The sequence below is a fragment of the Xyrauchen texanus genome, chromosome 13 (assembly GCF_025860055.1).
Source record: "Xyrauchen texanus isolate HMW12.3.18 chromosome 13, RBS_HiC_50CHRs, whole genome shotgun sequence".
NCBI classification, from domain to species: Eukaryota; Metazoa; Chordata; class Actinopteri; order Cypriniformes; family Catostomidae; genus Xyrauchen; species Xyrauchen texanus.
This window is the reverse complement of record NC_068288.1, coordinates 18,407,293-18,419,398: the sequence shown is the minus strand read 5'-3', so window position 1 is coordinate 18,419,398 and position 12,106 is coordinate 18,407,293. Positions and strand designations below refer to the sequence as shown.

The window sequence follows — 12,106 nt, the reverse complement described above, 5'->3', positions numbered from 1 at the left end:
ACCTTCATGCCATCCCAGATGTGGATGACTTGCTGTCTTTTGCAAAACACAAACAAAGCTTTTTAAAAGAACATTTCAGCTCTGTTTGTCCTCACAATGCAAGTTAATGGTGACGCAGTGTAACATTTTAAACACTGGAGTCTTATGGATTACTTGTATGGGCCTTCTGAGTTCTGGTCACAATTTGCTTGCATTGTGAGGACCAACAGAGCTGAGATATTGTAAAAATATGCATTTGTGTTCTGCAGAACAAAGTGATACACATCTGGGATGGCATGATGGTGAGTAAATGATGTTATTTTTATTTTTGGGTGAACTATCCCTTAAATCTTTGTTAATGTTGGTGCATAATTGTTACAATGCTAGTTCATGTTAGTCCATAATGCATTAACTAATATAAAATATAATATAAGTTGAAATGAACATTAACCAGGATTATAAATGCTGTAAAAGTATTGGTCATTGTTAGTTCATGTTAACTAATGTTAACTGTTAACAAATGGAACCTTAAATGGTCTATTTCAGAACCCAAACAGAATGAATATAATGAGTTATTGTTGAAAAAAATTTATCTTTCCTATTTCTCTCTACCAGCTGTCCAGGTCCACATCCTGAGAGCAGACAAAGCCGATGAATGGTGGAAGTTCACCGTCAACATCATCTCTGTCTACAAACAGGGTGAGAGCCGAATCCGCAGAGGAGACCAGATTCTGTGGGTCAGAGCCAAGGACGTGGCCTGCAAGTGCCCGAAGATCAAACCCGGTAAGAAGTACCTTCTGCTGGGCAACGATGAGGATTCTCCTGGACAGAGTGGCGTGGTGGCAGACAAGGGCAGTCTGGTTATTCAGTGGAGGGACACTTGGGCTCGAAGACTCCGGAAGTTTCAGCAGCGGGAGAAGAAAGGAAAATGCAAGAAAGCATAGTGAAGGGAAGAGAGAAGAGGTTGCCATCCAGAGCTGGACAGAGAAACAACAGACAAGTGGTGGATGATAAGGGAAAAAAAAGGAGGAGAAAAAAAAAAGAGGGACTGAACATCGCTGCTTTGAAAAAAAGGCATGAAGAGAATATCAGTGTGTTTTTTTTATTTTTATTTTATAAATACAGTATGAACACGTGTGAAGGAGCTCACAATGCAGTTTTCATTTATTTGTTTCCTTCGAGATTTGTTTTTTGTTTGCCAGTTTTGCACCTGTGTCTAGTAAAAAAAAAAGGTAATTTAACGGCTTCATATTTCAGATGTATTTGGCATGTTTTCAGTCTGGATGAGAATCGATCAAGCCATATTTCCGAATCAGAAAATGAAAATAAAAAAATAATAACACAGCGAAAAAGCAATAGTCCTTAAAGGAAGTTTGATGTAAGTTAAGCTCAATCAACAGCATATGTGGCCTAATGTTGATCACAATCCAGGTTACAGTGTGGCACTTACAATGGAAGTGAATGGGGCCAGACCGTAAAGGTTAAAATACTCAGTGTATCAAAAGTATAGCCACAGTACATAAAAATATGCATGGTAATAGGATTTGATTAAAATAAAATCACTTACTAACCTTTTCTGTGTAAAGTTATAGTTAATTTTACAACTTTGTTGCCATAACAACATAATGCTGTAAACCCTAAAATGGACTATTTAAAAAACGTACAGCAGAACAATTAATGTATTTTATAATTTTATAAAATTATAAGCATCACGATTCTAATTCCATTGTAAGGGCTTCTCAATTTTTGCTTTTTTTAAAGGAGGGATGTGCCAAATTTTATTCTTGTGGTTCTCAACATTATTCCACAAATGCTGTCGATAACTTGTATTGAACCGGGAATATTCCTTTAAGTCTTTTTATTGCAAGAATAAAACAATTGGTGAGATTAGGTGTTTAAGAATTCAGAAACGCTATTTCATGCATAATGCACTATTAAGCATCTAAGATGCCAACATTTCAGTAATTTGATATCTCAGCATTTAAGACTGCAGTTATAAAATTAATACTTCTTTAACAAATTTAAGAGGTCCCTTTTAAATACCATTTCAAGATCTGAGCATTTTAAAAAGCATTACTTTGTAACAAAATCACAAAATACATAATTAGCACAGTTGTGTGCTTGTATTAATGTATATTATTATTATTATATTATAATGAATATACTTAGCATTAGTATGAGATGACAAAATAACAAAAGTAGAAAAGCTCTTGCATATGTATATTTCATGTAACACTACTAACCTTTGAAGACTGGTGCTGCTGTTTCAAACATCACAGCGAATTAATAGTTTCATCAGTAAAATGAACATTCTGGGGTTTTCCCAGATTACTGCAGACTCCGAGTCTGACACGGCACGACAATAGCAAATCTTCAAGGTTTCTGTTCAATTTACATGTTTCTGATGGCCTTTTCTTTTTTTAGGTGTCCCATATTTTCTCTACTTCAAGATGTATTTCCTAAACATCCAATAATTGCTGAAAGTAGCTCTGTACATTTTATAGAAGTGCCCATTGACTGCTGTCTTCAACAGACAGGTCTCCACTAACATAGGCTACATTTGAGATTGTTCATGCAGATGTATCAGTCAAGTTCAATTAAAGATTTTTTTATTTTTTTGTTGTTGTTGTTGTTGTAATGTCTGTTAAGCCATGTGTGAAGAGGCTACGACATGACACATTTCTTTACAATAAGAAAACATATGTTCTCCTGAAATGTGTTTAAAACTGATTTAGGATCTATGAAAATGTAATAGCATGCTTGTACAAAATTGTGGGCAAACCCAAAATTATTAGCATGCCTTCACAATTATTTTTTAACTTTGAATAAATCCACCATGTATATTTTTGTATAAGACATGACTGAGGTAGATGACTCTAAATACAAACAGAATTTCTAGTTCCATCTGATGCTCTGATTCAATTGTTTATGGTCCAGACGTGGATGACGACGTCGTTTGGTTAAAACAGAACTCCAGTGATGCGAGTCCAATGTATAAACAGGCCTTTTTGTTACAAAAGTCCTGAGAGTTTGTAGATTGATGTGTATAGTTAGCATTTTCTTTGTGTGTAAAACAGTATTTAGAAGTGTATGACATTAGTTTTGTAAATCAACAACATTCCTCTAACATTACCCATGTCTATTTAGGGTCTGTGAATGTAGGTATGCATGTAATGTTTCACTACAATAGAGTATTCTCTTCACTGTGAGAAATGCTGCTCAGACTCACACACACGTTCCTTATTCTGTTGCTGAAAAGACACAGATCTCTAAAGTAACAGCTACAGTGTTGATCGCTTGTCCACTGATCCTTGTGTGATCCATCCTTCACAGATCAATAAGACAACACATGCAAGAACTGATAGTAATTTCACTATAAATTATATATATCAAATAATAATAAAAAATAAAATCATGCTCCTGTAACTTTTTATTTTTTGGTAAATGTACACAAAATGTATGGCGTACAGATATTTATACATACGCTGCATTTACCGGTTACAAAACAATATTTGTAAAACCACATGTATATGCATTTTGTTTGCCACTCAATATGTTCTTAGTGCACATTCATTTTTCATTCTATAAAGTATTCTAATGATGTAAATTTATGTTGTTTTTATTTTTGGCAGCAGTGGAAAGATGGCTCCTGTGTTTGACATTACCAGCAGACATTACATGCATTGCTTCTTGTTCATATTATATATTGTAAATTTAGCTGTGGCAAATACAATACGTCTGCAATATTGTTTTACAACGCATACTAATATATTATGGTTATTATGTAAGAAAATATTTAATGACACAAAACATTTTGGATTTTTTTATGTCATGTCTTTTTACCTTTTTTACAGTTTGTGGTTGTTTAGATGGTTGTGATTTAAATCCAGAGAGGAAGAGAACTACTGAACACCAATCTGGTAGAACCACATTCAGCATTCATTTGGAATAAAACCTCAAAAACCACAAGTGTGCCTTACTTCTATTTTTCCATGCATATCAATTTGGTTTAAAAACTATTTGGTTTCATTGATACAATAAAGAGAACTGCAATCATAAAAGTTTATCAAAATATCATATCATCAGCACTAAAATTAACTATTAAGTTCAATGATTCAATTACATGGCAAGCTTTTATTTTATAAAACAGGCAAAAAGTACAAAGCAAAACAGTTGAATTCAGGTTGTGTTAACTGTGCATTTATTATACTTCACATAGTCATGACAATTCACATTTAAGAGTTAGCGGTAAAATCTAGACTTTTTTTTTGTAGTTCAACATGAAAGAGAAGTTATTATTGAATGTATTAATGAGGTCACAATAACAGAGCTCATATAAAACCCAAGAAACAGAGCTCAGGACACTGTATTGCTTTGTGACTCCAGGACCTTGTTTACATTATGGACATGGATCATTTCCTTCACTGCCAAACAAATTTAAATATGTTTCCCCCCCTTGGAGCATCTCAACCTTATGCTTATATTCTATTCAAACCCTTTGAAAGGCTTTTTGTATTTTTCTTTCCATTTCAAAACCTACTTTGATCATTATCTGAGGAGCTAAGAATTTATGGCCCAAGTTCTTCATAGTGGTCCATTCCTTGGCTTTATTACAGTCATGGCTTCCATTACTTTCATAAATGCGAAAGAGGAAAAGTGAGGGGTTTGGAGGTAGATTTGACATATACATTCAGCTTGGAAACGGTCTCCTCCATTAACCCCCAAAAATGTTAAGTCTTTGCAGTACGTATTTGTGATGTTTTCTCTTCTGAAGCATCCTCTTCATTAGCTCATTGGCCAAACTGCCACAACAATGATGGCAATCAGCAAAAGCACAATCACCACCAGCATCCCTGATTTAAAAACACACACACAAAACATATGAGTGAACAAACAGCTTCAAACAAACTGCTTTATGGATGAAGATGCTCTTTATTCATGCAAGTCCGTGACTGTTGTCTGATTTGAAGAGTACATGCAATCTAAAAGGAGTTCTGTCCACTCTGATGAGCTTTTTCCCCATCCAGCCAAAACTCTTTCATCAGATCATCAGACACTGTGCCCTTTATACAAAGTTGTTTTTTTTATTGTGCGTATGAGTGTGTGTGTGTGTGTGTGTGTGGAACATTTGAGACAAAGGCAGCCCATAAAAAAAGAAGAAAAAAAGACTAACAATCAAATATTTAAATTGATAAAATTCTGTTCATGACTTTGAACTTTTTTTGACTGAAATACTTTTAAAATGCATGACTGATTTTAATGGTTAATTAATTCAATTTCTTCCAATGATATGTGTTTTTCATTAATCACTCATTCAAATAAACACAGTCATGACTCCTAGACAGGGCTCTTAGCCCTTGTACAAATCAAAGCCCAAGATCACTAGCAGAGGCTGAGAATGACAAACAAAGCATGGTGAAACTTTTCATCGATGCATCTGCCTTTCATTAATCCTTCCGTTAGTCAAATTTCTCATATACTCTGTGTCACTGGAGCAATTGCAGGAAGGTGTCAGAGAGGATGTCTCATCTCCTGTGAGTCATTAACATCAACCAGAACATTCTTACATGTGTTGTAGACCTGCTGTTGTGAAACGGATCATACAGACTCTGAATGCTGCATGAACTAAGATCAAATCTTGTGCAAAACTGTGGCTGCACATTGTGCATGCACATGCATAAAAATCATTTTCTCACACAATATTTTTTGTCTTATTTTCTAGTAAAAACTGCTAAACTTCCTTAAAACAAGATGCATTTCCTTGAGAAGCAAAAATGCATTAGAGGTTTATTCAATCTTATTTTCAGGGAAATCTAACAAAGTTTATTGAGGGTAATGTTTAAAACAAGAAAAACCTATTTGCCAATAGGGTAAGAAAAATAAACTTAATGTCAAGGAAAAACAAGTTTATTTTTCTTAACCCACTGCAAAAAGTTTTTATTTTTTATTTTCTTGTTTTAAGCATAAACCGTACATTTTGTTAGATTTCTCTTAACACAATAATAAAGATCTTGATTTTTTTTGCAGTGCATTTTGTTTCATTGCTTGTTACCGCAAACATTGAGCAGTTCGGCTTATTTGATGACGTAATTGAATACTACTGCTCGGGAAAAAGAGATCTGATTCGTTTTCTGGACACAGAAATTAGTTGATGTGGGCAAATGTAAACGCTGTGTTCTGACGAGGAGATGATCTGATCATGGTGATCGCATGTAAATGCCAAGTGTAAAGGGGGCCTATGAACTACATATATTACTTGGCAGAAAAAAAATTTATCCCAATTTTTTATATTAAAAAATAATTTATGGAAATTATTTATTATAAATAACTATGCATGGAACACTGGTGTATTTCATAATATTGCAGTTGTTGCCATGGTACAATCAAAGTAATGCATGGGCTCTCATGGCTTATTGCTTTCATTTCAAAGAATTCACACCAATGAACGTTCCTGTGTACCTAACAATCAACGACTAAAAGCTACAGAGTTACAACATTATACACTTAATATGTTTACAGCACTAAAAATATTGTGCAAGTAAAAGCCAACACATTCGAATCAATTGCTTTTCATTAATTGGGATGTACTATAACAAGGCAGCAGTTTTGCTTTCTCCAATAAATGCCTTTGTAATTTAGCAATTGTCAAATATATTTTATCACGTTTTCAAAATGCACATCTCTGACTATGCTTGTCTGAAGCACATCTTACATCAATGCTACCTTTCTTTGTGTAAACTTTCTTTAAGCATTGTTTGTCATTGACACTGGCTGGTGCTGTGTTTGCTGCCTGATTCAATGCTTTAGTTTACACATTTCTCTCATAATTTGGCTCGGTGGCTGCGCGTTCCCACTGGAGATCACAGCGCCAGCTGGCCTGCGTTGAAGCACAGTGCAAAAGTAAGCCACGCTGCACTAACTGGTGTTGGTGTTATGAAATACTGACCTACCAAAGCCTGCTGTGGGCAGGACGTGTGTTTTGAAATAACTCTACATAGCCTGCAGTTGTCCAGTTTCCATCTGTGACTAGCATCAAAATGGTCACTTTGGGGAAATTGTTTGTGAATTCTAGATTTACTTAAAAGAAAATTGGAAAGATTTGAGGAGGTGGTGAAATATCAAACAGAAATATATAGTCCTCCAGTCTCCATTCAGCTGGTAAATCTGGTGTAAGCCATTTTACTCAAAGGAAAAAAACATGCCAGTTTTAAAATATTGGTAAAGTTCCACAGGCGGAAAAACCTTTCATGCCAAAAATCCTGTGAACATTAGCTTTTTCTGTATAAAATGTCAGAGGCCGAGCTGTCAATAAGATTTAAATCAGACTAAAGAAAGTGATGTAAAACAAACCCTGATTCACACTGTCAATGCTTTAAAGTGAGCTTCACATCCAGGCATGTCTGCTTGTTCCTCTTTTACACCTCTGAGAAACTGTCACAGTCCTATAAGTAATCAAATAAACACTGTAACCCAATCACGCTGCCCCAATGACAACAATAATATTTGATAGACAAATAGATTAGTGTGCAGAGAGGGCAGAAGACATGTGTGACCACCCAGGGGCAGAACAAAAGGACACACATCTTTCCCAAGTGTCCTTTATTTATTTAAAATCAAAGCCGAGGGAGGAGGAGACACCCGTGAAGCTCTAAACTTCAACTTGTCATAGTCATGGGATTGAAAACAAACCAAAAGATGGGCCCTTTCTCGATAATGTTTCTCCAATTATTCAAAGAGTATAGTTGTAAATATTGATTGTAAACAAATGAAATCCATATGAATTTCACACATGAAATTATCACTTCACAGGTTCCAAACAAATGACACACATTTAGCTTTTAATTCATCAATTCACAGTTCCATATTTTGGTCTGAACAATGGTTATATTCTAGACTGAAAAATTTTAAATTAGAAAAAAGTTTTTGATAGCACTGATGTTGATGATAATTAATTTTTTCCTCTAAAGTGTTTTTACGCAGCCATTGAATATAAAAATCTTGATTTTTAGGCATTTTTTTTAATTTATTGAATTCAATATGGAAATTGTATACTTACAAAACAGTTATACCGTTTTTTTTAAATTTTTTTTATAAAAATAGATATTATTTAATTGCTTTAATCAAACGTTGCAGTTTTGATACAGTGGGTCTTGGAGGGTTAAATTGACCAGCATTACAAATTAGGGATGTGTATTAGTAATCGAGAATTCGTTCTGCACCAGCTACTAAAGTATTAAAAACACTAATATCGCAATTTCATTTTCCTTAACGCATTTGCCTGCCGTGAGCAGCACTGAATTACACTGTATTTTCCCACTGAATCTCTCATCAAATCTCTCAGTTACAAGGGAGGATGTGTGTCATTGAGGTGTTCCATGAAAGAAGATCTAATGGCTCCTGCGCTTTTGAAAGCAACTGTTTGGCAATTATGCTCTAATTTGTATTTGGTACTCGTTGGTGTCATGCAGACCAACTTTTATTGGTGGAAAGAAAATACGAAGTGAACCCCGAAGCTGACAAGTGTGTGTGTGTATGTTAAATCTCTGAACATGGGCAAAGCACATTTTATAAAAAGCCAACTTTCACCACTAATTACATGTGGAATGCAACAATGTGATAGCCTTTATGCAGATTCAGGGTTTGAATGAAGAGGAAAAGTGAGGGGTTTGGAGGTAGATGTTTACATACACATTCAGCTTGCCACATTAGATCTGCATGTTACCCTCATGAAGTCAGCTCCCAGAAAATGGAAATGCTTTTTTCTGTTCATTTAAAATCTTTTTTTGTTTTCCAATTTTATTAATTCAAATATTTCATAAAACAATTTTCCCAAAAGAAAAGCAGTTATTTTGTAGTGAGCTTATTTTGAAACAATTCTTGCTAATCTTTGAGAATAATACTAAATATAAGATTCATGTACGTGTAATACATGTTAATTGCAATGTGCATTTTAATTTACGAGTAATCGATTACTCGTTTTTTTTGTGGGTTAAAGTACTCTACTACAAAATTACTTGAAAATGCCCAAATCCACTTAACCACAATACAATGTCTAGGCTCTTGTAAAAATTGGGCTAGTATCTATTCTCCAAGAGAATCTGTTCAGATAGTTCAGATACGATAAAAGGATTTTGAGCAGATTGTTGAAAAGCACCCAACAAGGTTTGTAGCTGTGTATAGAATAGGTGCGTGAAGACGTGACCCCTGCAAAAGCTCATGTTGATCTTCCTCTGGCTTTTAGAAAGACGCATCAGAAATAAAAATTATATCAACCACCGTGAAGAATAATTAAACAAAAATAGTTTGACTGAAAAGAAGGAAATTAGTAGACACTAATAATTAACTCAAAGAATTGTATGATATTCTATGTGAAATCTTCTAGTAAATTTAAGGTGCAAACCCTTACAGATGCTAAAGGAGAAAGCTACAGGAGACAGATACAGAGAGTGTGAGACTTGTGAGTCCACAAAACAGAGAGAGACAGAGAGAGAGCGAGAGAGTTAAGACAGTTAGAGGCAAGTTAGAGTGTCAAACAAAGTCGGGAGATGTGGGGGTGGAAGCGAGTGAGGAACAGAATTTGAAAAGAAAGGGGGGACAGAAGAGAGGTACGAACAACACGGCAGTTAGGAATTTTTCTATTCATCAACCCTGCGCACCCATCCCCACCCCCCCACCCCCACCCCGCTCAGAATACATGAATATGGTTAGGTGTTAAATGCAAACGCAGGACAGAAGAAGAGGGATAGTGAAATAAAAGAGTGAGTGAGAAATCATTCAAAAATCTGGCCTCAAGCTCTGGGATCTGCAAACAAACTTTGTGTCCTTGGGACAAACAAATGGAATTATGTGTCACATAGGAGCAGCAGCAGCAATGCATTTATTTCCCAGGAAATCCAAGACAACCTGGCTCCTACACTGCAAAGCTCTCACTGCAAAATGTATATATATATATATATATATATATATATATATATATATATATATATATATATATATATATATATATATATATATATATATACATATACATATATTTAATTTAGATATAAACATAATTTATTGCTTTTTTTATCAACAACTACAAAAACAAAACCAGGCCAATTGAGCAGTGAAATGCACAATTAAACAGACTAATGCTGTTAATTATACAGGAAAGGGAATCTTCAAACTTGATACATTGGGAAATATTAATTTTACAAATGTAATTTAAACCTATATATATAAAGTGTATATACTATTTACACTGATATGTAGAACAAACACGAAAACGGTATTTGTTCTTTAAGAACACCGGCAATTCCCTCTGAACTATATAAGTGGCAGTTATGAGTTTTATTTTGGTTGAATGAATATTAACGAGAGTCACACGGCTTCTTTATTACAACTAAATTATTATTTTTGTAGTTTCTGATCAACAACTGACTGTGACTGACTTTGCCCAAGCACAGATCAATAACATTTCAAGACAGACGTTATTGATGCCAAATTGTTTGTGTGGATATCATCTTGAACACATTAGATGGACGAGTCAAAACAAACTTGTTAACTTAGTTTTTTAATAAGATCCATTTTGGAATTTTATTAATGGATATCGAGATCGTTCAATGAAGATTGCGATAAATTCGAGAATCTATATTTTTACCCAGCCCTAATCCCTAAAATTTGTATTCAAAGTCATACATTTGATTTTATAATTTAAACATTGCAAAATCCAATTATTTTTGTGTACCCCCTGGAACCTGCTCACATATCCCCTGGGGTACACGTACCCCCGATTGGTAATTACTGCTTCAGAGGACATGAAATACAGCACAAATTAGTCATATGGACCATTTGGTCATATGGATCATGGATCATTTGGTGCTTTTTTTATTTGATCTTTTTGGAGTTTGAAAGCTTCTGGTCACCATGTATGGAAAAGAACAGCATGAACAATTCTGCTCAACAACATATGTCCATTTGTGTTTCACAAAAGAAAAAAGTAAAATGGGTTTGGAACAACATGAGGGTGATTAAGTGATGACAGCATTTTCATTTTTGGGCAATTTCTTCAATGAGGAGCTTAATCAGATGGATGTTTTGTGTCTGGTGCTTAAGGATACAGACATGCTTCAACATCTAACACATGTGAAATCATTTAAGTGCTCCAGAAATGGTTGGCTGACAAAGCGTGAGATGATGAATTTGAGAGGCTGTAGTCGTTGATCATGACACAGAAAATGCAATTAACAAAAAAACAAACAAAAACATCAAAAACAGAACCTAGACGTAAATATGAAAGACACAGATGTAAAATAATGTCTTGCAGAACTTGCCAGAAATCCATCTCTGTGGCTCTGTAAATGACCTTCCTAAATGTCTCTGCCTGCTCTCACCTTTACTGCCGCTCCAATAACAAACTCGCAGATCACATGCAGGTGGCCCTGTGAGAGCTCACAGCTTTGAGACTGATCATAACGTACAGACCTGACTTTGCCGATTCAAGCTCTGTGACTGCTCTCGGTGGAGTCAAGAGAAAGGGTTGTAAATCTGAACAATGGACATGCTTGTTGTTGCCAGGCACTTGATGCTGAGCACATCAACCGAAGGCAAACCCGGCAGAACACTCACCGCAAGAAGTGGATTTGGCATCCACCAGCTTGACTCTGTGCGTCTCATTTCGAATGCGGCTGTCCGTCTTGTCCACAAGATGTGTGAGGTCATCAATGATCTCTGAAATACATAAGCACAGTTAGTTAAGACGGGTGTACCATCTGATTACGTTTAAGACATGCGCATATAGATATTAAAAACAGTCATAGTGGATTCAAGAGGAAATGATCATGCAGAGAGACACAAAAATGGTGCAACAGGAAACATGTGAAAGTATTCTCCAGCTGTCGCTCTGTGGTGTTTGTGTGGGTGTTATAGTGACCAGAAAGGTGTGGTTTCTGTGCTTTTGGTGGCTGCCTGTGGCTTAACCGCACACCATCTTAAAGACTTACTGACTTTTATAGCCTTAAAGGAATTTTCTGGGTTCAGTACAAGTTAAACTCAATCTACAGCATTTTCAGCATAATGTTGATTACCACCAAATACATTTCGACTTGATCCTCCTTTTCTTAAAAAAAAAAAAAAAAAAAAAGAA

The 12,106-nt window shown here is 35.2% G+C and overlaps 2 protein-coding genes across 4 annotated transcripts in view; one reads left to right on the top strand and one right to left on the bottom strand.

Annotated features, from left to right (window-relative positions):
• LOC127654460 (netrin-1) overlaps window positions 1-3,948 on the top strand; it is an 83,893-nt gene extending 79,945 nt beyond the window's left edge. For 2 of the 3 annotated variants that reach the window (XM_052141673.1, XM_052141670.1), the window contains one exon: window positions 595-3,948. In XM_052141673.1, coding sequence (XP_051997633.1) covers window positions 595-923 — 329 coding nt within the window. In that variant the 3' untranslated portion in view covers window positions 924-3,948. The remainder of the gene's footprint in view (window positions 1-594) is intronic. The other variant, XM_052141672.1, reaches the window with a different exon arrangement.
• Window positions 3,949-4,141: 193 nt separating this feature from the next.
• Window positions 4,142-12,106, bottom strand: part of LOC127654462 (syntaxin-8-like) — a 92,605-nt gene continuing 84,640 nt past the window's right edge. Inside the window, exons 7-8 of the mRNA XM_052141675.1 lie at window positions 11,590-11,691; window positions 4,142-4,832 (exon numbers count right to left, since the gene is read on the bottom strand). Coding sequence (XP_051997635.1) covers window positions 4,765-4,832; window positions 11,590-11,691 — 170 coding nt within the window. The 3' untranslated portion in view covers window positions 4,142-4,764. The remainder of the gene's footprint in view (window positions 4,833-11,589; window positions 11,692-12,106) is intronic.